This window comes from Cololabis saira, chromosome 24 (genome assembly GCF_033807715.1).
Source record: "Cololabis saira isolate AMF1-May2022 chromosome 24, fColSai1.1, whole genome shotgun sequence".
In the NCBI taxonomy this organism is placed as follows: Eukaryota; Metazoa; Chordata; class Actinopteri; order Beloniformes; family Belonidae; genus Cololabis; species Cololabis saira.
Window position 1 is genome coordinate 3,810,186 of NC_084610.1, and position 25,922 is coordinate 3,836,107.

At 42.3% G+C, this 25,922-nt stretch overlaps 1 protein-coding gene across 1 annotated transcript; it reads right to left on the bottom strand.

Moving 5' to 3' along the window:
* Positions 1–1,097: 1,097 nt before the first annotated feature.
* LOC133425162 (NLR family CARD domain-containing protein 3-like) lies at positions 1,098–21,517 on the bottom strand. Its single transcript, XM_061715843.1, has 11 exons — positions 21,088–21,517; positions 20,894–21,004; positions 18,407–18,517; positions 15,412–15,522; positions 14,758–14,836; positions 14,403–14,628; positions 6,625–8,425; positions 6,241–6,414; positions 3,151–3,324; positions 2,538–2,584; positions 1,098–2,411 (listed from the first exon to the last, which is right to left on the bottom strand). Exons 1-11 carry the CDS (start codon positions 21,174–21,176, stop codon positions 1,888–1,890), a joined length of 3,447 nt encoding a protein of 1,148 aa, XP_061571827.1. The 5' UTR covers positions 21,177–21,517; the 3' UTR covers positions 1,098–1,887.
* Positions 21,518–25,922: the final 4,405 nt, after the last annotated feature.

Consider the following 25,922-nt stretch of genomic DNA (forward strand, 5'->3'; position numbering starts at 1 on the left):
ACTTGGGTTCTGCTTCAGGTTTGTTTATTCACTTGTGAACCACAGCACATGTTACAGAGACACAATCATATAATGTTTGTACACAGGGATAATCAGTACACCTGGATAAGTAACTAGGCAGGAATGGTAGTTAATCTGCCCTCTGGTGGTCAGGAGTACTATCATTACAATAACCACACACCCAATGAAGCGAACATAGTGAAATATAACACTCATGCAATCAGAGCTATAACGTATCCACACACACGCAGGCACGCCGAGCCAGTAAAAGTTAGCAGTAAATAAAATCTCACTCTCACTCTTAAACTCACTCTCAAAGTCACTACAACTATACTATATCTCAACTGTTGTTTGTATTCTTACAAATAAAAAGTATATAAAACAGTGCAAAGTGCCAAACAATCACAATTTCTTACCTGTAAAGGGGAAGATGTGAAACAGACACACAGAGACGATGCTTGTTAATCAGAGTCCAGTTCTGTATTGGCTCAATAACAAACACCGCGTCTCCCCTCTAAAGGTAAGTGCAGGCACAACCAATCAGAACCCGTTCGGTGAGCAAAACAACGATTAAACATTCTTTAACAAGTGATGAGCAAAACGACGATTAAACATTCTTTACAAAGTGATGGATTATGATAGTTTTTTTTTTACTGTTACAATATCATGACTCCAAGCCTTGCCTTTGTTAATCAGAATTAATAGGAATTTTATCACCATTACATATGCATGTCCTAAAAAATAAAAAATCACAAAAACATAACCACACGCATGTCCAATGAAGCGAACATAGTGAAATATAACACTCATGCGCGTACTCATGCACTCAGAGCCAAAACGTATCCACATTACGCATGATCAACAAAGCTATTTAACCATAGGCTGAACACGACTATCTGGCTTAACATTCATCACATATGAATATGTAACAGGTTGGCCTGATGGTTGTATATTACAAAGCAAAGCAGCAGGGTAAAAGACAACCATATTGCTGCTTACCTGTGCTACTGCACAGCTCTCAATTTAAAGGGCAAGATGGGGTGGCTTGGCCTTGAATAAATGTATTATTTCATCAGAGTCCAGTTTCTCTGTGATTAACAAGAGTCTACTCAGTCTCTCTGTGAGCATTGTCGCTCTGCTGAAGGCTCTGATCCTGTTGACAACTGAAAAAAGGCACTCCAAACAGCAACTTGTAACAGGCAATGATATCAGAATACGAGCACACAGTTAATCTTGGGGAAAATATCTTTGTCACAGGAGACTAAGACTTAAATAATGGACGGGAACTCATGTCCACCATCCACAATCCGTTTGATGAGTTGCATAAACACAGTCAATCAGGGTCGGTTGCAGGTGCCGCAACACATCGCCTGACGGAAGTTTTTACATGCTAAAATAAAGTTTTATTTTGAATTATTTTGAACATCATGATTACATAGGAATAGCATAGATTTAGAATACAACATGTTAGTAAGCCTATAACAGAAAAAAAGCATCACATTTTTGGGTGTGCAAGCTATCTCTGTGGGTGGTACAGGCACACCCTGACACACTGGTGGCTACGCCACTCGTTCCCACACAGGACTCGGTTTTGACCACGACTGCTTCTTGGTTTCTGTGTTGTGTTTGCAGGACAACAGACAGCTGTCGGTAAAGGAAGCAGGGAGGTGTATGCATGACATGACATTTTGAATAGGCTATGGCAACGGCGCCATCGTGTGAGCGGAACGAGACATTAAATCAGCATCACGGAACAGCCCAATGATAAAATGGTGATTAACTGTTGATTGATTAATATAATCGAGTAATTTCTTATCCACAATTTATCTAAAATCGATTAATTGTTACCATCCCTAGTACACATTGGACTTTCAGTTCAATGAATTACTAAGCTGAACCCAAAGTCACAGAAGAATCGGGCCAGAACCCAAATCCAGGATAAAGAGGTTCAGTGAAGTTGGTGTTGAAGGTGTGGAGATGCTTCAGTTTGTCAGAGGAGACACTGTAGAAGGACACGGTCCCAGCAGGACAGTCCACATAAACTGCTGCTCCATTTGAGACTGAGGAAGAGGAGATGGAATAGGATCCTGGTCTGACAGAATACTGACCATCTTCAAAACACTCCAGACTCCAGGACTGCTCATTCCTCCCAAAGACACAGTCTTTCTTGTCTCCTTTCCTTCCGATTCCTCTGTAACTCACCGATATCTCAACTCTGCCCTTCTTTTGGACCTCCCAGTAACATCGACCAGTCAGGGCATCTCTGCACAGCAGCTGAGGCCACTCAACAAATCTGTCTGGATGATTAGGATATGACTGAACCTCCTTCAACCAGGTCATCTTCCTGTTGTCTTCAGACAATTTGATGTTTTTATTCACTGTGTTTGTGTCGATTCTCAGTTCACAGGAATCTAATAGATAGAAGAAAAAACAACCCTGCTGGAGTTATTGATCTGTCATCACTGATTGACTCATGAATGGTTGTGTGATAGTTTGAAGCTGCTTTGTTTTCATTAATCTCATGAAAAACGACTTACACTTCTTCAGACCTGGTTTCATCCACTGGACTCCAGCAGGCTCCATCCTGAAGAGAAGAGGGGATCAGTCCAGTTTACTCTCTTTTCAGTATGAAAACATGAACATTTGACAGCTCTCATACACAGGTTCTTCAATGTCAAAAAGGAACACACCAAGGTCTAACTTGAGAGTAGCATCTCTAAAGTCCTATGGTTGTCTAATTTCACCAGTCTTTTGATTTGATTTCATCTTTGCTGAATCAGCCAGGCTGACGAGAAGACCATGTGTGGATGAGTGAAACCGCAACGCTTTTATCTAGAACGATTGTCAGTAGTCAAAAACTGCTTAAAGCTGTGAAGTGAATGTTATTTATACCTAATACCTAATTTAAGCAGGTGGTGTTTGGGATGCAATGTTTTTAGTGTTTGACACATTTAATGAGGCAGTGCCCACTAACATGAAGACCTGTGGTCTATGGTTCAGATTGTACACACTCTTTGATGTGCTTGAGCTGTGGAGCTGCGAGCCAGTCAATTATTATTATCTCAGAGGAGGCAGGGAAATGACTAATAATAGTTTTGGAGGACATGGTGTTGAGCGCTCTTGATCTTCTGCGTGGCTGCATCACAATACCTGAGTGTTTCCAGTTTCCAATGTGGATTCTTCAGTCCAGCAGAGAGGATCTTCACCCCTGATTTTCCTGGACAATTGTAGCTCAGGTCCAACTCTTTCAGATGGGACGGGTTGGAGCTCAAAGCTGATGCCAGAGAAGCACAGCCTTTCTCTGTGATCAGACAGCCTGACAGTCTGCAGAAACACAACACACACATGACAACACAACTGTGAAGAAAAACCTAATAGAGCATCAGAAGTCTTAGTTTCAAGATGTCTTGATATCTGTAACGAGCTCACTGCAATGACACGTTCTAGATTGGCCTGGAAGGGTCAGAGGAGGAAACGTGTCTAAGCAGAAGGCCATAAGGACAATTGGCCCAATTCATGAACTGAAAAGTACTGATTTATGTGATATATTGTTAATCAGCATTGTCCAAGGAACTCCTCCAGCAAATTAAAATCAACGTTGTGGTTTTGGTGCTATTGTGTTTGAGTGTAGCCGCTTGTGTTAGCCACTTGTTAACTTACCAGCCACTCGGCCCCATTTTGAGTAATTTAATAGAAAATGTCTCTATTTTGGTACAGCTGTCCAGGATGCCACTGTTTGGCTTAAGGCAGTGGTTCCCAAACTGGGGGGCGCGCCCCCTAGGGGGGGGCGCGGCGAGGTTGGAAGGTAGATTCAGTTAAAAAAAAAAAAAAAAAAATTAAGATTTTTCATTTCTTTAAGATTTGGCCGGAAATAAGGGGAAGAGAGAAGGGGAATGACATTAAGTAATGGTCTGGCCGGCGGGAATCTAACCGTGGACCTGCTGCTTCAGGAATCTAACCAGGACCTGCTGCTTCAGGCCCCACAACTACCCGGTCCTACTGGAAGGAAGATGCATGTGGTAATCTCTCACCTGCAACCGGTTTGAGAGGATCTGTAACATGAAACAAGCCCACCAGACTCACTGAAAAGTTGTGGGGATTAAAGCTGACATTTTTGCAGAGCAATTGTTGAAATTTTGATTATTTGTTTAGCTGTTGCTGCTGGGTTTTTTTCCTCAGGGAGCTGGTTATTTTTGGAAAGAAATATGTAGAAAGTAATGCATACTGTATTGTACAGTAAAAAGGAAAAAAAAAGAAATGTGTTGCACACATGAAGCAAGCCCACTCACATCACTGAAAAGATGTGGGTATTAAAGGGGACACATTATGGCATTTAATGTATATTTTAAACAGGCCTTGAATGTCTTAAAAACAATCTAAAGCTTGTTTTTTCTACATAAATCATAAATCCAGCCTGTGGGCACTGTCACTAGTTTTACCGCTTCTAACCCCTTTTTCTGTGCTCCATTCTAAGGGAAGGGGTATGATAATGAGGCTCTGTGCTGATTGGCTCCCTGAATGACGTGTAGCAGGGGAGGAGAATAAACCTCGCTCCGCCAGAGCAGCCCGAGCCTGTAAATTATCACAACACTGAATTTTCACAAATGGCAACTTTATTGTTAAAAAAATAAAATATGAGTTGTATATAAATAATATTTATGCACTATTTCAGCCGGATCTGCCCGGCGGATGCTGAACGCTGGCCCCGGAGCCACGCCGGGGAGCGCCCGGCATGGCTCCGGGGAGCCTCCCCCGTTAACGGTGATCAAACCGACAGATTTCGCTGAAAATCTCGGAGGGTGAAGCTGATCCAGCCTGGGACGTACCCCAGAAATCCCTGCTCCCAAAGCGGCTGGGAACCTGGACAATTTAGTCGGACGGACTCCGCTTTGGAAACCAGGAAGTAGGCTGGAGCAGCGCACATCACCGCGGCTTTAACCGGGAATCTGATCGGTTCCGACCGGCCGGGACCGCAGGAACCCGCCTGGACTGGTAGCAGGGACTCCCGGGGACTGACCAGCGGAATTTCAGCCGGATCTGCCCGGCGGATGCTGCGCGACGGGCGCCGCAACCCCACGGCGGGCGCACAGATCCGCTCTGGGGCGCATCCGCTGCGCATCGACCGCTACCGGTGATCAAACCGACAGATTTGGCTGAAAATCTCGGAGGGTGAAGCTGGTCCAGCCTGGGAAGGACCTCCGAGGACCCAGCTCCCAAACCACCAGGGAACCTGGATGATTTAACCCGGATCCGCTCTGCCGCGGCGCCGCGTCCGACTGGCTCGAGTAAGGACCGCTCGAGCCTGCGTAGAGAGCTGGTTGTGGGCGTGGTTTCAGCAGCGGAGGCTGAACCTCTGGAAATCTGCTCCCGTCGTGACTCACGACGGGAGCAGATTTTAATCGGCTCAAAAAAAACCACGTGACACTGGGGGACTCTGTCCGGTGGGGGTCAGACACCTTGCAGAAATTCATGGTATTTTGTCTCCCCTGTGCTGGCAGGGTGAGGGGAGACCACTTTATATATGTTAAAACAAGAAAAAAGAGGAGTTTTTACCTGCCATAGTTTATGTAATAATTGCTCGGGGGTTTATGTTCATGTTCTGGGTCTCTGGAAAGCGTCTAGAGACAACAACTGTTGTATTAGACGCTATACAAATAAAATCGAATTGAATTGATGTGTGATTTAATTGGTATTTCTTAGCTCTTTTTTTTTTTTTTAAATGGTATTTTCATGTGTATAAAAATCATTATAGGCAAGAGAGAAGCTTAGAATTTCCTACTGGTTTATTACAGTTTATTCAAGCATGACGGCATTAACAATGATAGTGACTGTTAGAAAGCCCACACTGTTTATATTTAATAGTTCATAGTATTTTATATTATTAATTTTTCCATTGTGGTTTGAATTGTCCCACGTTACTGGACTCACCAGACTTTACCAACGGTCCCTGAATGCACCACAACCATTATGTGCCAACACCGTCGAGTGAAGGCAGTTTACTTTTTCCTTCATGTGGCTGCCGATAGATGGTGCCCTTTTCTTCGTCTGTTTAGCCATCCGCCTGTTTTTTGAGTTTATTACTGTGTGTAGATGCCTAAAGACCACAGTTAAATAAATTCATCTGACCTGGAAATCCGTATCCATGTCCTTTAAACCAGATATTTCCTCGAGACCCCAATTCTCCTTTTTAGTGACACTAAATAATGTAATGTGTGATCAAACATTTTAATGAAGACTGACCTCAGTGTTTCCAGTTCACATCCTGGACTCTTCAGTCCTACAGACAACGTCTTGACTCCTGAATCTTTCAGCTCGTTGTTGCTCAGGTCCAGTTCTGTCAGTCTGGTGGACTTAGAGCTGAGAACTGAAGACAGAGCTCTGCAGCTTCTCTCTGACAGATTACAGAGACTTAGTCTGCAGAACAAAAATGGAAGAATTCAATTGTAATTACACAATATAACAAGATCAATTCAATGGTGTTGGAATAGTAGAATAATCTTCTGGATTTCTCCCTTCATGTAAAGTACACCAACATTAATTTCACAACACTAAATTTAATTGAAGTTATTTTCTGTATAGTAAAAGAAATTAACATATTTGAAGATGTTTTGTATCAATACTTACAGAGCTTTCTTGGAAGCTTTGACCACTGGCAGCAGCCTCAGTAGAGCCTCCTCTGTAGCCGAGTATTTCTTCAGGTCAAACACCTCCAGGTCTTTTTTTGATGACAGTAAGATGAAGACCAGAGCTGACCACTGAGCAGGAGACAGTTTGTCTGTGCAGAGACTGCCTGAACTCAGGTACTGTTGGATCTCCTCGACCAGAGAATGATCATTAAGTTCATTCAGACAGTGGAACAGATTGATGCACTTCTCTGGGCATGGATTCTCCTCGATCTTCTTCTTAATGTACTGGGCTGCTTCACGATTGATCTGTGAACTCCTTCCTGTCTTAGTCAGCAGACCTTTTAGGAGAGATTGATTGGTTTCAAGTGAAAGACCAAGGAGGAAGCGAAGGAACAAGTCCAGATGTCCATTTGGACTCTGCAAGGCCTTGTCCACAGCACTCTGGTAGAAAGTTCTCTCATCAGCTCCATCTCTTTTTCTTTTAGACTTATTACGGGTGTCCAGCTGTTGTTCCTTTAAGAGGTTGACACCAGAGTTGATGAAGGTCAGATGGACATGAAGAGCAGCCAGAAACTCCTGAAAACTCAGATGAATGAAGCAGAACACCTTGTCCTTGTACAATCCTTTCTCCTCTTTAAAGATCTGTGTGAACACTCCTGAGTACACTGAGGCTTCTCTGATATCGATGTGAGACTCTCTCAGGTCTGATTCATAGAAGATCAGGTTTCCTTTCTGCAGCTCCTCAAAGGCCAGTTTTCCCAGAGACTCAATCATCTTTCTGCTCTCTGGACTCCAGTGAGGATCTGTCTCAGCTCCTCCATCATACTTGACCTTCTTCAGTTTGGCCTGAACCACCAGGAAGTGGATGTACATCTCAGTCAGGGTCTTGGGGAGCTCTCGAGACTTTGTGGTTTTCAACAGTTTCTCCAGAACTGTAGCAGTGATCCAGCAGAAGACGGGGATGTGGCACATGATGTGGAGACTTTGTGATGTCTCAATGTGGGGGATGATTCTACTAGCCATCTCTTCATCTTTGAATCTCTTCCTGAAATACTCTTCTTTCTGTGTGTCCTTAAATCCCCTGACTTCTGTCACCATGTCAACACAGTCAGGGGGGATTAGACTGGCAGCTGCAGGTCTTGTGAGGATCCAGATTTGAGCAGAGGGAAGCAGTTTCCCCCTGATGAGGTTTGTCAGCAGAACATCTACAGAGCTGGATTCTGTAACATCAGCCAGGACCTCATTGTTGTGGAAGTCCAGAGGAAGTCGACACTCGTCAAGACCGTCGAAGATGAAGACGACCCGGAACTTCTCAAACCTGCAGATTCCTTTGGTTTCAGGGAAGAAGCGATGAATAAGTTCCACCAAGCTGAACTTTGTCTCTTTCAGCACGTTGAGCTCTCTGAAGGTGAATGGAAATGTGAACTGGATGTCTTGGTTGGTTTTGCCTTCAGCCCAGTCCAGAGTGAACTTCTGCGTTAGGACAGTTTTTCCAATACCGGCCACCCCCTTCGTCATCACTGTTTTGATTGGTTCAACTCTTCCAGGTAGCAGTTTGAATATGTCTTCGGGTCTGATTTTTGTTTCCTTCATGTCTTGTTTCCAAGATGCAGCTTCGATTTGTATGGCTTCATGTTTTTGATTGACTTCAGCTGTCCATCCCTCTGTGATGAAGAGTTCTGTGTAGATGTCATTCAGAAGGGTTGGATTTCCTGCTTTTGCTATCCCTTCAAATACACACTTGCATGTGTCCTCTTGCCTCAACTTGAGCTGTCGTTGACAGACAGAAGCAACTTGTTCTGAATAAACACCAGAAAAGATTATCAGTATGTTTTTTTTTGTTTCGTTAATGCAGTTAACCATACAGTACTTGAGGATGTCTTGATTCTTTGGGTCAAGGCTGAATTGAAAGTCTTTTCTCAGTCTAAACAACTTATTATTCTGATGGCAATATCCAGTTCTTGATTCCTTACAAGAGTGTTATTATTTGCGGGTCTGACTTCAAGTTTGTGCACATTTATCATAATTTACTTTACTTTGTCATTAATAAAAGCTTCAACTTATTTTGATTTCTCTAATTTAAGTTTTTGTTATACGCGACGGACAATCAGGCTCAACCTCAGTCTCAGCGGCACAATTTTTTTTCTCTTTTGAAGACACTACACATCCTGTAGCGGCAATCTTTCTTCTTCTGACTACTCCACTTAACCATTACTATTAAGCAGTCTTCTTGGCAATAAGCTTGACACTAGAAAAATAATCTTCCAAGGCAGTAACTCCGTTCAAAAACAACGTTACGTACTGTAAAAGCAAAATCAAAGTTACAAGATTCGCTCTGAGGTATTGTCAAAAACCTGTCTTGCTCCTTAGGCTACTCAACCTGGTCTGAGCCAAGCTACTGTGATGTCATCAGCAGCATAATTAAAGGAGCAAAGAGTTGTCAGTCCAGATAAAAATCTGCTCCATTTACATCAAGCGGATATTTTCCGCAGAGGTAAATCCAGTCATCAATTTTGTCTGCATCATGTAATGTTGAAGAGCTATTAAAATCTCCATTCTGAAGCACCAACATTTATAACCAATCCATCCATCCATCCATCCATCCATCCATCCATCGTCTGCCGCTTTATCCGTTCCCGGGTCGCGGGGGCAGCAGCCTCAGCAGGGATGCCCAGACTTCCTTCACCCCAGACACTTCCTCCAGCTCCTCCGGGGGGAATCCGAGGCGTTCCCAGGCCAGCCGAAAGACATAGTCTCTACAGCGTGTCCTGGGTCTTCCCCGGGGTCTCCTCCCGGTGGGACATGCCTGGAACACCTCCCTAGGGAGGCGTCCAGGAGGTATCCGATACAGATGCCCAAGCCACCTCAGCTGACTCCTCTCAATGTGAAGGAGCAGCGGCTCGACTCCGAGCTCCTCCCGGGTGACCGAACTCCTCACCCTATCTCTAAGGGGGCGTCCAGCCACCCTGCGGAGGAAACTCATTTTGGCCGCTTGTATCCGCGATCTTGTCCTTTCGGTCACTACCCAAAGTTCATGACCATAGGTGAGGGTAGGTGCGTAGATTGACCGGTAAATCGAGAGCTTCGCCTTTCGACTCAGCTCCCTCTTCACCATGACGGTCCGGTACATCGACCGCATAACTGCGGACGCTGCACCGATCCGTCTGTCAATCTCCCGCTCCATCGTCCCCTCACTCGTGAACAAGATCCCGAGATACTTGAACTCCTCCACCTGAGGCAGGACTTCTCCACCCACCCGGAGAAGGCACGCCACCCTTTCCCGGTGGAGAACCATGGCCTCGGTCTTGGAGGTGCTGATTCTCATCCCTGCCGCGTCGCACTCGGCCGCAAACCGCCCCAGCACATGCTGAAGGTCCCGGTCCGATGAAGCCAACAGGACAACATCATCTGCAAAAAGCAGGGATGAAATCCTGAGGTCCCCAAACCAGAACCCCTCCGGCCCCTGGCTGCGCCTAGAAATCCTGTCCATAAAAATTATGAACAGAACCGGTGACAAAGGGCAGCCCTGCCGGAGTCCAACATGCACCGGGAACAAGTCTGACTTACTGCCGGCAATGCGAACCAGACTCCTGCTCCGATCATACAGAGACCGGACAGCCCTTAATAGAGGGCCCCGGACTCCATACTCACCGAGCACCCCCCACAGAATGGCATGAGGGACACGGTCAAATGCCTTCTCCAGATCCACAAAGCACATGTAGACTGGTTGGGCAAATTCCCATAAACCCTCGAGCACCCTGCGGAGGGTATAGAGCTGGTCCAGTGTTCCGCGACCGGGACGAAAACCGCATTGTTCCTCCCGAATCCGAGGTTCAACTATCGGCCGTGATCTCCTCTCCAGTACCCTGGAGTAGACTTTCCCGGGGAGGCTGAGAAGTGTGATCCCCCTATAGTTGGAACACACTCTCCGGTCCCCCTTTTTAAACAGAGGGACCACCACCCCGGTTTGCCACTCCAGCGGTACTGTCCCCTTCCTCCATGCAATGTCGCAGAGGCGTGTCAACCAAGACAGCCCTATGACATCCAGAGACTTGAGGTACTCAGGGCGAATCTCATCCACCCCCGGTGCCCTGCCACCGAGGAGCTTACGATCCACCTCGGTGACCTCGGCTTGGATGATGGATGAGCACGCCCCAGAGTCCCCACTCTCTGCTTCCTCAGTGGAAGGCATGTCAGTCGGGTTGAGGAAATCCTCGAAGTATTCCTTCCACCGTCCGACGATGTCCCCAGTCGAGGTCAACAGCTCCCCACCCGCACCATAAACGGTGCCGGCAGAGTACTGCTTCCCCCTTCTGAGGCGCCGAACGGTCCTCCAGAATTTCCTCGAGGCCGACCGAAAGTCTTCCTCCATGTCCTCCCCGAACTCCTCCCAGACCCGAGTTTTTGCCTCCAGGACCGCCCGAGACGCGGCTCGCTTGGCCTGCCGGTACCTATCTACTGTGTCAGGAGTCCCACAGGCCAACATAGCCCGGTAGGACTCCTTCTTCAGTCTGACGGCATCCTGTACTTCCGGTGTCCACCACCGGGTTCTAGGATTGCCGCCACGACAGGCACCGGAGACCTTGCGACCACAACTTCGAGCCGCCGCGTCGACAATGGAGGCAGAGAACATGGTCCACTCGGACTCGATGTCCCCCGCCTCCCCCGGGATCTGAGAGAAGCTCTCCCGGAGGTGGGAGTTGAAGATGTCCCTGACAGAGGGCTCGGCCAGACGTTCCCAACAGACCCTCACAATCCGTTTGGGTCTGCTCGGTCTGTCCAACCTCCTCCTCCGCCAGCGCATCCAACTCACCACCAGGTGGTGATCAGTTGACAGCTCAGCCCCTCTCTTCACCCGAGTGTCCAAGACATGCGGCCGAAGGTCAGATGAAACGACAACAAAGTCGATCATTGACCTCCGACCTAGGGTGTCCTGGTGCCACGTGCACTGATGGACACCCTTATGCTTGAACATGGTGTTCGTTATGGACAAACTGTGACTAGCACAGAAGTCCAACAACAAAACACAGCTCGGGTTCAGATCGGGGAGGCCGTTCCTCCCAACCCGCCTCTCCAGGTATCACTGTCATTACCCACGTGAGCGTTGAAGTCCCCCAGTAGAACAATGGAATCCCCAGTTGAAGCACTATCAAGTACTCCTCCCAGGGACTCCAAAAAGGTCGGGTACTCCACACTGCTGTTCGGCCCGTAGGCACAAACAACAGTGAGAGACCTTTTCCCGACCCGAAGGCGCAGGGAAACGACCCTCTCGTTCACCGGGGTAAACTCCAACACATGGCGGCTGAGCTGGGGGGCTATAACCAAGCCCACACCAGCCCGCCGCCTCTCACCCTGGGCAACTCCAGAGTAGTGGAGGGTCCAGCCCCTTTCAAGGAGCTGGGTTCCAGAGCCCAAGCTATGTGTGGAGGTGAGCCCAAATATCTCTAGCCGGTACCTCTCAACCTCACGCACAAGCTCCGGCTCCTTCCCCCCCAGCGAGGTGACATTCCATGTCCCCACTGTGAGGGTTTTAGTCCAGGGATTGGGTCGTCGAGGCACCCCGCCGCGACTGCTACCCAGTCCACATGGCACCGGCCTGCCATGGTCCTTCCTGCGGGTGGTGGGCCTACGGGAAGGTGGGCCCACGTCGCCGTTTCGGGCAGAGCCCGGCCGGGTCCCACGGGCAAAGACCCGGCCACTAGGCGCTCGCCTACGAGCCCCAACCCCAGGCCTGGCTCCAGGGCGGGGCCCCGGTGACGCTGATCCGGGCGACGTAACGGTCCTTTGTTTTTTCTTCACCATGGTTAGCATTTATAACCAAACTTTGCAAAATACATGTCATATGTGGCTCCTTCAACCAGGAAAACTCTTGAATTCAAAGTTTGCCATCAGTTTCTTTCACTGATGTTTGGACATATTTCCTGCAGCTCCATTTTGATTTAAAGGGGACCTATTATGAAAAACACGTTTTTTCTTGTTTTAACATATATAAAGTGGTCTCCCCTCACCCTGCCAACACAGAAAAGATGTAAAGCCACGAAATTCTGCAGGGTCTGTACACCCCGCCCGGCAGAATCTTCCAGTGTCATATGACTTCTATGAGCCGTTCAGAATCTGCCCATATGGTGACGTCACCATAGGGGCAGATTTCCATAGGTCTCCTCCGCTGCTGAAACCACGCTCACAACTAACTCCGCCGGCTGGAGCGCCCGCCATTGTTTGGAAGCGGTGACTGTTTCCACAGCGAGGGACAGTTTTTGCATCGACATTTACCCTCATAAAAAGGATCAGTGCCCAGAGTACGGAGCCGGCAACTGCACACGAGTCAGCAGTAAGTGACGTTATTTTTTTTATGTTATTTATATTTGTCTACAAGTATGATCTTTGTATGGGCTAAGTATTTAGCTTAGCTCCGGAGCACCGGAGCTGCTCACCGGACCGGACCGGACCGGTGAGCAGCTCCGGTGCTCCGGTTATCCCTAACAGAGTGTTGTGTAACACCGGAGCTCTATTAGTAATACATTTTTCTTCTGTTTATGGTTTCAGATCTTCCAAGCAATGCACCTGAGCCAGCAATAGTGCATACATGTTATTTATATACAACTTATGTTCTTTTATTTTTTTAACAATAAAGTTGCCATTTGTGAACATTCAGTGTTGTGATTTCTTTACAGTTAACATGATTCATTTGTCTTGTAAAATAAGAAATGAAATGATGAGGAATCGGAGTAAATAACTGTGGTGTAACTGTTTAGAATTCAATTAAATCTTCCTGTGTGAATTAGTGTGAAGTAGGGATGGGCGGTATGGACTAAAAAATGTATCACGATAATTTCTGGCATTTATCCCGATAACGATAAAAATGACAATTAAAAAAAATACCAATTCAACTCCACCTTTGTAACTATAAATCTATCACCACATTCAGTCTTTGGAACCCCCAAATCACTGCTCTAAAAGAATACTAAATGCTACTAAACTACACCAATTCAATTATTAATTAATATTATATCATATTAATAAAAACAATTAAATGAGTTACACCTGTACTGCAAAACTGGAATGACTCAGATCCGCCATGTTTGTTACACAAACACGTCATCAACGGGAATTTATCCTTTTTTCTTTCTTTCTTTCTTTCTTTCTTTCTTTCTTTCTTTCTTTCTTTCTTTCTTTCTTTCTTTCTTTCTTTCTTTCTTTCTTTCTTTCTTTCTTTCTGGCTCATTTCCTTCCTTCCTTCCTTCCTTCCTTCCTTCCTTCCTTCCTTCCTTCCTTCCTTCCTTCCTTCCTTCCTTCCTTCCTTCCTTCCTTCCTTCCTTCCTTCCTTCCTTCCAATTGCCACGTCATTCAGGCAGCCAATCGCAGAGCCTCATTATCATAGCCCCGCCCCTCAGAATCCCTCACAGAAAAGAGGTTAGAAGCGGTAAAACTAGAGACATGGCCCACAGGCTGAATTTCTGATTTATGTAGAAAAAACAAGCTTTAGACTGTTTTAAAGACATTCAAGGCCTGTTTAAAATATACATTAAATGCCATAATAGGTCCCCTTTAATAACCAACTCTAAAAAATGATAACAGCAGCGAGAAGGTTAAAACATAATGTAGTAATGTAACATGTTCTTGGACTTGTTAGTCAAGTCTTGATAAACTATGTTTATTTTTGTGCAATGTTTTTTTTCCTGCCACTCCTAATTTTAATCAGCCTAAAGAACAAGTCATTGAATATATAGATACATTCTGAATCATTTATCCAAATGTGAAGAGAAATGTTCTTACTGCTCTCCAGACGGTCAGCCAGCTCTTCCTGCTTCATTATCCTCAAGAAGAACAATGCGATCTTCAAAAATGCTTGTTTGCTTCTTCTTTGCTCTTCATTCTCACCCTCAAACACCTTCTCATCCTCACTCTGATTTTCTATAGATTCTGGGTAATCTGCACTCAGAACCCTATGGATGTTCTTCATCTCCTTCTTCACAAACATTGCAATGTTCTCCTCCAGCATCTGGAGACCGTAAGAATGACAGTGAAGTCATGGAGAAACATCAGACATAAGTTAAACACATAACAATCCACTAGGATTCAAAATTCAGCATAGAGACAATCAACAATATGCATATAAAAGTAGTTCTACCATTAATGTGGAGTCCAGATCTGTTTGCTGCTGCTGGACAGACTGACGAATGGGAGGCTCTGAGCTCTGCTGCTCAACTCTGTGGAGGAATCACGAAGAATTAGCTCACATCGTACCTGCACACACAACCATGAACTAAAGGTGATGTGAACAGGGATTGAGATGAACTGTGGTCCGTTGACAATTTAGCTTTTGCTTACCAATTTAAAACAAACAAAAAAAAATGTTTTTCATGCCGGTAAACAGTTATGACCAGAAAACATCACGTATAGGAGCTGATGTTTACCATAATTTGATCATGTGACATATTTTGCATTAATTATTTTCCCGTCCACGAGAGACAGAGGCGCCACAGCTTTAGATGCTCCAACATCGCTGCCAATTACAAAAGATGTTTGAGACTAGATTTAAAGTATTCCCATACTTTCAATGACTTAGGGAGAGCAGTTTTTAGGGGCTTTTTGCAGCGCTTTGCTGGACACGCTGTGAGGAAGTCCCAGTTTGGGTCTCCATTCTGCAAAGAGTGAACTGTTTGTTTTGGGTGACCCACGCGAGTGTGGCCATTTGTCAAAGAGAGAGTATGACGTTGGCGATTTGTGGATGTCCACGCATCAAACATCATCGACGCATCACTACAAACAACAAACAACCCACCTCTCTGCAGCAGGAGGCCGGTCTTTAAACGTAGTGATAATGTCTCTTGACCTGTCGCTCTTCAAGGAAACACAACTGGGATCATGTTCTGGTTCTGGTTCTGGTTCAGTCCTGTGAAAGATGATGGTTGGTAATGTAAGAACTGAGCTGTGACATGCAGAATAGTCATGCGCAGTTAGAAATGATCATCTTACTCCAGAGCTTGACTGGAGCGGGTGGCAGATCTGTGCTGAATAACAACGGGATTCGTGTAGCGACTTCTCCCAAATCATTTTGCACATATATGACCATCAGTCTCTCTCTGCCACTCCCGCTGTTGTGGTCGTTGACTGCAAAGAACTTCTTTCTGACTCTTTAGTCTGCCAATGAGCCCAGTTTAATGTCTTGCAATGCCGGTCTGTCATTTTATTAGCCAGCTATGATAGCTATGATAATGAGCCATTACCTTAGTCCCAACCTGCGACCCTGTGTACTCTGAGGCCAGTTATTGGCAGGGCCACGCTACGAGTCAGTAAATGTAAAAAGTAGTGATGCACTGAGTGTTCCGTAACTGAAATTGTTCGGCTGAAAATAGCAAAATAAACACTTTCGGTGTTTGGTGGAATAAGTGGGGAAAAACCAAACTATTAATAACGGCATGTTTGGATGACGCAATGTAACAGCGAAAAGCATGGAGCGGTGTTAAATGCAGCAAACATGTCAGCATGTCAGATCATTACTTGGATGTGGGGAAAAAGCAGAGGACACGAGAAATGATCCAGGCTGAGTTGGATTTGGGAAACCGCTTGGTGATGGAGACGGTTACGGGACGCACCTTGTAGAGAAAAGTACCGTACTACCGATGCGGTGGAAAACCCTCACTGTCTGATATGTTTGACCAGATCCTCCAAGAAAATAACCCAGATTTTTACAATTATTATACAAGGCTTCAAATTGCGGAGATCAGCCCCACCGCGACCCAATTAACTGGATTTGAACGGGAGAAAATGAAAAAGGATTATGAAAAAAAATACAATAAATACAGTAAGACAAAATGTTACAGGGGGGTATTTCACTGTACATTTTTTTGATTTATGCAATGGTGAAAAAATTGGCAAAATAAATGAAAAACTGCGAAGAACCATTGTTGGGTATTATTCGGGATTCGGCCAAGTGTTTATTATTATTTTTGGTTTCGGTTTCTGCCACAAATTTTCATTTCGGTGCATCACTAGTAAAAAGGACCGGCGACACGCGAGATTCAAGTGTAAAACGCAGGGTGTCTACCAATGTAAAAGATGCTCCTGATAGAAGGAGCTGTGTTTGTGTCAGACTCATGTCTGAGATCAGTTTAGTTCTGGAAGCATCAAACATGAGACTTTGGCAGGTTTTAGAAACTAGGGCTGGGGGTAAAGATTACTTTTAAAATGATTAATGTGACGATTATCGATAAGTCGACTGATCTAATGAGTAATTGGACGAATTATTTTAAGGATTTTTCTGTTGTTCGATCAATAAAAACCATAAGGTATCAAATAAATATTTGAAAATCCTTGTAGTTCATTAAACAACACAGTTTTGCACAGCAAAATAAAACTATATAATAAAATTATACAAAATCAAAAGGCCAGCTTGTTTTCTCTTACAGTCCAACAAAAATCTCTCCTGTACAAAATAACAAAAGATTTAAATAATACAGTCCAATGCAAAACACGACTACACAGCAGTGTTTTGCATTGCACTGCATATTATCCAAATGTGTTCAAAATAACACGTTAAAAATAACATATTTGGAGAAGGGCACTTTTCACACTAAATTACATATTTTCATTACATTAAAAAAAGTCGAAGCACGTGCATCATCAAAAGGCAATTACGCAACTAAGGAAACTTCTATGGCAGATGGAACTAAAAAAAGTTGTTTTTGGTAGGAATCATTCTCCGTTGACAATTTAGCTTTTGCTAACCAATTTAAAACAAGCAAACAAACAAAATGTTTTTCATGCCGGTAAAAAGTTATGACCAGAAAACATCACGTAAAGGAGCTGATGTTTACCATAATTTGATCATGTGACGTTAGTTTTTACAAATATTTTGCCTATTTTGTAATTATTATTTTCCCGTCCACGAGAGACAGAGGTGCCTCCGCTTTAGATGCTCCAACATCGCTGCCAATTACAAAAGATGTTTGAGACTAAATTTAAAGTGTTCCCATACTTTCAATGACTTAGGGCAGGGATATTCAATTGGCGGCCCACGGGCCACATGCGGCCCGCCAGGAGCTTTTATGTGGCCCCTGGTCATATTTCAAAAAAGGGGGTGTTTGTTGAAAAAAAAAAAAAAAAAAAATTATTTTAATAATATTTTTATAACTGGCTACTATGGACTAAAATGGTTGTGCTCAATGCTTAATATAATATTCAAATAAGGAAATCTTGGTGGAAAGTGGTGCTTTGTCATTATGGCGTGTTTTATTAAAAGTAGGTCAATATCAACTTCATTAAGTTTGCACAATGCATGGTTTCAAAATGAACTTGCATTCAAAATAATATTTCTTTATCTGAATATTATATTTAACATTCACAATTACTATATCTGGAGACAATTAATACATAATTTATATGTAAACTAGATATATTCAAATGTATAATACAAAGGTATTATATTTACATAAGTCTTCGTCTTTGAGTGAAAAATACATTTTGAAAACCCCCACATTTTAAAATTGTGCGGCCCTCTTCATACAGTCCTTTTGCAGATGTGGCCCCCGGCCGAATCTAGTTGAATACCCCTGACTTAGGGAGAGCAGTTTTTATGGGCTTTTTGCAGCGCTTTGTTGGACACGCTGTGAGGAAGTCCCAGTTTGGGTCTCCATTCTGCAAAGAGTGAACTGTTTGTTTTGGGTGACCCACGCGAGTGTGGTCATTTGTCAAAGAGAAAATATGATGTAGATGATTTGTGGAAGTCCACTCATCAAACGTGATCGACGCATCACTACAAACAACAAACAACCCACCTCTCTGCAGCAGAAGGCCGGTCTTTAAACGTAGTGATAATGTCTCTTGACCTGTTGCTCTTCAAGGAAACACAGCTGGGATCATGTTCTGGTTCTGGTTCTGGTTCAGTCCTGTGAAAGATGATGGTTGGTAATGTAAGAACTGAGCTGTGACATGCAGAATAGTCATGGACAGTTAGAAATGATCATCTCACTCCAGAGCTTGACTGGAGCGGGTGGCAGATCTGTGCTGAATAACAACGGGATTCGTGTAGCGACTTCTCCCAAAGCATTTTGCACATATATGACCATCAGTCTCCCTCTGCCACTCCCGCTGTTGTGGTCGTTGACTGCAAAGAACTTCTTTCTGATTCTTTAGTCTGCCAATGAGCCCAGTTTAATGTCTTGCAATGCCGGTCTGTCATTTAAGTAGCCAGTTGCAGATAAGGTTCTGTAAAAGGCTGAGGAGATCGCATCCATCCTCATCTTGTCATCAACAAATCCCACTCAGGACCCCCCACCAGTTCTGTTTACCTTAGTCCCAACCTGCGACCCTGTGTACTCTGAGGCCAGTTATTGGCAGGGCCACGCTACGAGTCAGTAAATGTAAAAAGTAATGATGCACTGAGTGTTCCGTAACTGAAATTGTTCGGCTGAAAATAGCAAAATAAACACTTTCGGTGTTTGGTGGAATAAGTGGGGAAAAACCAAACTATTAATAACGGCATGTTTGGATGACGCAATGTAACAGCGAAAAGCGTGGAGTGGTGTTAAATGCAGCAAACATGTCAGCATGTCAGGTCATTACTTGGATGTGGGGAAAAAGCAGAGGACACGAGAAATGATCCAGGCTGAGTTGGATTTGGGAAACCGCTTGGTGATGGAGACGGTTACGGGACGCACCGCGTAGAGAAAAGTACTGTACTACCGATGCGGTGGAAAACCCTGACTGTCTGATATGTTTGACCAGATCCTCCAAGAAAATAACCCAGATTTTTACAATTATTATACAAGGCTTCAAATTGCAGAGATCAGCCCCACCGCGACCCGATTAACTGGATTTGAACGGGAGAAAATGAAAAAGGATTATGAAAAAAAATACAATAAATACAGTAAGACAAAATGTTACTGGCGGGTATTTCACTGTACATTTTTTTGATTTATGCAATGGTGAAACAATTGGCAGAGTAAATGAAAACCTGCGAAGAACCATTGTTGGGTATTATTCGGTATTTGGCCAAGTGTTTATTATTATTTTCGGTTTTTGCCACAAATTTTCATTTCGGTGCATCACTAGTAAAAAGGACCGGCGACACGCGAGATTCAAGTGTAAAACGCAGGGTGTCTGCCAATGTAAAATATGCTCCTGATAGAAGGAGCTGTGTTCGTGTCAGACTCATGTCTGAGATCAGTTTAGTTCTGGAAGCATCAAACATGAGACTTTGGCAGGTTTTAGAAACTAGGGCTGGGGGTAAACGATTACTTTTAAAACGATTAATGTGACGATTATCGATAAGTCGACTAATCTAATGAGTAATTGGACGATTATTTTAAGGATTTTTCTGTTGTTCGATCAATAAAAACCATAAGGTATCAAATAAATATTTGAAAATCCTTATAGTTCATTAAACAACACAGTTTTGCACAGCAAAATAAAACTATATAATAAAATTATACAAAATCAAAAGGCCAGCTTGTTTACTCTTACAGTCCAACAAAAATCTCTCCTGTACAAAATGACAAAAGATTTAAATAATACAGTCCAATGCAAAACACGACTACACAGCAGTGTTTTGCATTGCACTGCATATTATCCAAATGTGTTCAAAATAACACGTTAAAAATAACATATTTGGAGAAGGGCACTTCACACTAAATTACATATTTTTATTACATTAAAAAAAGTCGAAGCACGTGCATCATCAAAAGGCAATTACGCAACATAGGAAACTTCTATGGCAGATGGAACTAAAAAAAAAGTTGTTTTCGGTAGGAATCATTCTCCGTTGACAATTTAGCTTTAGCTAACCAATTTAAAACAAGCAAACAAACAAAATGTTTTTCATGCCGGTAAACAGTTATGACCAGAAAACATCACGTAAAGGAGCTGATGTTTACCATAATTTGATCATGTGACGTTAGTTTTTACAAATATTTTGCTTATTTTGTATTAATTATTTTCCCGTCCACGAGAGACAGAGGTGCCTCCGCTTTAGATGCTCCAACATCGCTGCCAATTACAAAAGATGCTTGAGACTAGATTTAAAGTGTTCCCATACTTTCGATGACTTAGGGAGAACAGTTTTTAGGGGCTTTTGCAGGGCTTTGCTGGACACGCTGTGAGGAAGTCCCAGTTTGGGTCTCCATTCTGCAAAGAGTGAACTGTTTGTTTTGGGTGACCCACGCGAGTGTGGCCATTTGTCAAAGAGAGAATATGACGTTGACAATTTGTGGAAGTCCACACATCAAACGTCATTGACGCATCACTACAAACAACAAACAACCCACCTCTCTGCAGCAGAAGGCCGGTCTTTAAACGTAGTGATAATGTCTCTTGACCTGTTGCTCTTCAAGGAAACACAGCTGGGATCATGTTCTGGTTCTGGTTCTGGTTCGGTCCTGTGAAAGATGATGGTTGGTAATGTAAGAACTGAGCTGTGACATGCAGAATAGTCATGGACAGTTAGAAATGATCATCTCACTTCTGAGCTTGGCTGTGGTTCTCGTCTTTCTCACACGGAGGTGTTTGTGAGGGAGGGACTCCCTCCTCTCCATCCTCATGACCATCCATGCTGCTAAATTCACCTGAAATTCAGGTCACACATGTTTTTCTTTTCTTTTTTTGGAGGAAGCACATCAAAGATCTACTGATTAGATCTTCTGTATTCCCTTCAGCTGATGTTCTTCTATCAGACCACTAGATGGAGACCTGGAGCCGTAGGATGTCTAGAATAAAGGAACAAACGCTAAACAGGAACAGGCGTCAACTGCTTTGTACAAATGAAACATTTGCTGCAGCACAACAAGCATCATTTTCACAGAAATTAAACTGCACAAACAAATGGGAAAACGATGTCAGTCGTTACAGTTAGTGTCGTTTTAGGATTTTACATTTACTCAGGATCAATGTCTTTACAGTACTTTTTAATAACCCCACAATGATTTACAAATAACACTACTTTATTGCATTACTCTTCTCCAGTTCGACAAACCACATAACCTAGTCCAGTTCCAAGGCCAAATAAAACACTCTTTATAGTTCACCGTGTTTTATACTTTGTATTGTACGATATATATATATATATATATATATATATATATATATATATATATATATATATATATATATATATATATATATATATATATATATATATATATATATATATGGTACAAACACTCTGTAATTCGGACAGCAGCAAAAAATTAAACGAGGTATAACGTCGATCAGCGCTCACAAAGACTTCTGCTCCCGATGACTGTTTACTTGTTTATAGTAAACATTTGCGGCAAAGTTTAGCAGAGAGTAAACTTTAAACAGCTGATGGTAAAGACTCATTATTTGAAAACTGCCCACGATACCTTTTTAGATGGTTTTACTCGAAGAAATTTGTTAATCTCTCCCGCGGCTGAAATCGAAAGTAAAAGACAGAAGACTTAACTCCACCCAAAGATGTGTGTGGTAAAAACGGTGACGCAGTTTGAAAGTTATGTATTTTCTGTCCCCCCGAAACATTTTCTCTTTCATTTACGTTATGAACCAGCGTTGTAGGTACGGTGTCCTTTCAATTTATTTTTTAATTGATAAAAAAACGTTTGATTATAGTGATTCAAGGAAGTTGGACTTGTTGCTTAAATTAATTCGATTTTGAATTTAGTGTTAGTGTGATTTTCGTCACCTAATTGTAAATCATGTATTGGTCAGTATTTAAAATGATTTAAAACAGAGTAGCACTAACATCAAACCACCTGGCAAATTGATATCTTTGTATCTGAAATGGGTGGATCACATTACTGAATAATTTGGCTTTTTTCTTTTGAGAAATACCAAGTCTGACTGGACAAACTGGCCCCAAACGCGATAAAACCAGAGCAGACGATGGTTTTAACTTTCACCTGGAGTCTTCTGAGAAAAAGTCTCAAAGTAGGTGGTTTTAATTTCCCTATGAGAGAGAGACTCCTGTCTTTCAGTGGGGGAAATTGCAGTGTAGCAGCAGAACTCATAAAATAACACACAAGTAGATACAGGACTGTCTCAGAAAATTAGGATATTGTGATTTTCTGTAATGCAATTACAAAAAAAAAAAGTCATACATTCTGGATTCATTACAAATCAACTGAAATATTGCAAGCCTTTTATTATTTTAATATTGCTGATCATGGCGTACAGTTTAAGAAAACTCAAATATCCTATCTCAAAAAATTAGAATATTCTGTGAATCTTAATCTTAAACTGTAAACCATAATCAGCAATTTAAAAATAATAAAAGGCTTGCAATATTTCAGTTGATTTGTAAAGTATCCAGAATGTATGACTTTTTTGTTTTTTTAATTGCATTACAGAAAATAAAGAACTTTATCACAATATTCTAATTTTCTGAGACAGACCTGTACAGGGAAATAAAGCAAGCAAAGCCTCCAACTAAAATTGGTACATATAGTTTAGGATGTTGTGCATCTCTGGGAACAATCACTTTTAATCTAAAGTAAACTGTATGAGAAATATAGCTTTTGTGGCACAAATTGCCCCCAGCGTGGGGTAAGTTGTGCCATTACAGAAAATACACCGGGGTAAATTGTGCCATTGGCAAAACATATAATTTTAATCTCACAAACAATGATGCTATATAAAAGCAAAATAAATTCAATACACAATTGCTTATTTATGGTTTGTTTAATTGTTGGAGTAGGAGTAGGATGCGGGAGGCAGGAGTTCCAAAAATAGTGATTTATTGTACTTAAACCAAGGAAAAGTGCTGCTTAGCAGGATTGCAAAACAAAAGAGCCTAAACTTAAGCCAAAAAAAACAAAACATGACACATGGAGGTAGAAACAGTAGGGGAGAGTGGGGTAATTTGTGCGAAGGGGCAAGTTGTCCCCCCCTCTTATATAGAAAACCATAGAAGAAATTGGTCATGTGATCACATATTTTTGGAGAGGGATCCATTTCAATCATCCTGCAAAGAAGGGAGACACATGGCTTGAGAGATAAGCACATTTAAGTTCAAAAAACAATTTTATGCCCTCCAAAGTACAGTGTCTATGAACAAGGTTTTTTGATTGCAGTGTTCGAACAATTATAGACAACTTAGAAAACAGTTCACACATGTTTTGGTGCTTTATTAAACTACACCATGAATCTATACAGTTAGCATGATAGTAACTTAAAACAACTAGGGGATGCATTTTCTTCCAAAGGGGGTTGGGGTGATTTGTGCCAAAGGGCCTGGGGTAAATTGTGTCTCTCCAAAAATATGTGATCACATGACCAATTTCTTCTATGGTTTTCTAGATAACAGGGGGGGAACAACTTGTTACAACAACAAATTACCCCACTCTCCCCTATATACATATATATATATATATATATATATATATATATATATATATATATATATATATATATATATATATATATATATATATATATATATATATATATATATATATATATATATATACAGTAACATCAAATCTAACAGTATTTATTGAAATTAAAGCCTTTTTATTCCTATTTTCTTCAGTAGATTCACAGTCAAACATCCAAAAACAGTTCAAAGCAATTACTGTAAAATCAAGTTTCAACACAACTTGATTTTACAGATATACAGTATCCTACAGTATAAACTTTACACTATAAAGTTTTCTAAAAATTTACCTTTTCAAGAGGAAACCTGCCCGTCTCATTTTAAAGACACAGTAAACATAAACGTCTCTAGATTGTAAAATATTTCTTTCGATGAGCGGAGCTGGACCTTCGCTCCTCCAGAGGGAGACAAAGCATTTCACTTCTGACATCAAACTCCAGTTGATGGTTTTTACTTGAACTCCAATTAAACCAGCAGAAATCTGCAGTTGGGTTAACAGTAAACCAGGATCACTTCAGAGGTTTAAAACATTTCAGGTTAAAGTTCCAACATCATCTTCCTTTATTTATGACAAAAACAATGGCAACACAGAGTTCTGATTTGGACTTTTATATTAACTCTTTTCAACTTTTACAGCCCGTGTGGACACTAATGGGAGTGTAGTTGATCAAAGTTAAAAAGAAAAAAGTAAAAGCGGAGAGGGAGAAATGAGGCGTTCTTACAGGAAGAAGACAAGTCAAAGTTCAGGCAGCACATGTTTCTGGGTCGACCTCTGGTCTCCGCGCTCGCTGAAAGACGTGACGCTGTCAGAGTTTCCTGCAGCCCGGCCTCGCTCCACATCTGTCTCGCTCCTCATTTTTAGCTGCGGGTTCTATTTTCGAGGGTGGAAAGTTTACCAAAGAAAGTGTACGTGAAAGACCCGAATGGCAGACATCATCTTGTGACACCAGTTTGCTTTTTTTTGGTTTAAAAAAACTAAATTACAGGTTCTCCTGTCAAAACTGATGGAGCTGGATGCAGTTTGACCCTTAAACTTTCCTCTAGTTTATTTCTAATGTGCAAGCAAATATATTGTATTGTAGCCTCCTATTTTTATGTCTTACTTTAAATGGTTTTGAAATCCTGGAAGAATTGTACTCATAAAGAACCACTCCCACGTGTTTCTACTGAAATACTTAATTTGTAGTTGAGACTTCCTCCTTTTGCTTAATAACGTTAACATGGAGATTTTATTTACTGGACCCAGGAACGCATGTCAGCATATAAAAGAATAAAACTCAGCTGCCACATGTCCACAAGTAGGAGAGGAACCACATTAGCACACGTTGCATTATATCTTCAAAGTCATGGATAAAAGCATGAAGATGCATACTGCTCAGTGTCAGCAGACATTTCTCTATTCTTGTTGAGTGTATCAGCCTTAAGGCTCAATAAGTCGACATGTTCGGCCCTGATAAATGCTCGGGGGTGTTTCTGGCTTTGTTAGTGACTGTTTTTTTGTTTTCAAAACTTTTTCCAGTTTATGTGCATAATTAGTTTTTTCTTTTAATTTTGATTTTGAACAGATTAACACAAATAAGTCCATGGATTGAGTTACTTATTTTAATGTTCTCTTCTCAAAAACTGCTATAAAAACATGACAAATTCATATTTTTTCCCACTTTTTGATTTAAACTTTCAATCAACTTCCAAATATTGAATTGTTTTTATCATTTTGAGCCTTTAAAGATCAATTTGGTTGCATGATGTCACTTTTTTTATGTATTTTTTTTTTAAACATACATATACATACATACATACATACATACATACATACATACATACATACATACATACATACATACATACATACATACATACATACATACATACATACATACACATATAATTTTGGGGCCTGGGATTTTTAAATATCTTTAAAAGATCAGTCTTAAATGTACCAAAGTTTA

What these genes read in the sequence shown, in the direction of transcription:
- LOC133425162 (XM_061715843.1), bottom strand. Translation starts at nt 21,176, where the DNA reads ATGGATGGTCATGAGGATGGAGAGGAGGGAGTCCCTCCCTCACAAACA. An exon ending in AACCACAGCCAAGCTCAGAA is followed by an intron (nt 21,005 to 21,087) that starts GTGAGATGATCA and finishes CATCTTTCACAG; the next exon opens with GACCGAACCAGAACCAGAAC. An exon ending in CGGCCTCCTGCTGCAGAGAG is followed by an intron (nt 14,837 to 15,411) that starts GTGGGTTGTTTG and finishes ATTCCTCCACAG; the next exon opens with AGTTGAGCAGCAGAGCTCAG.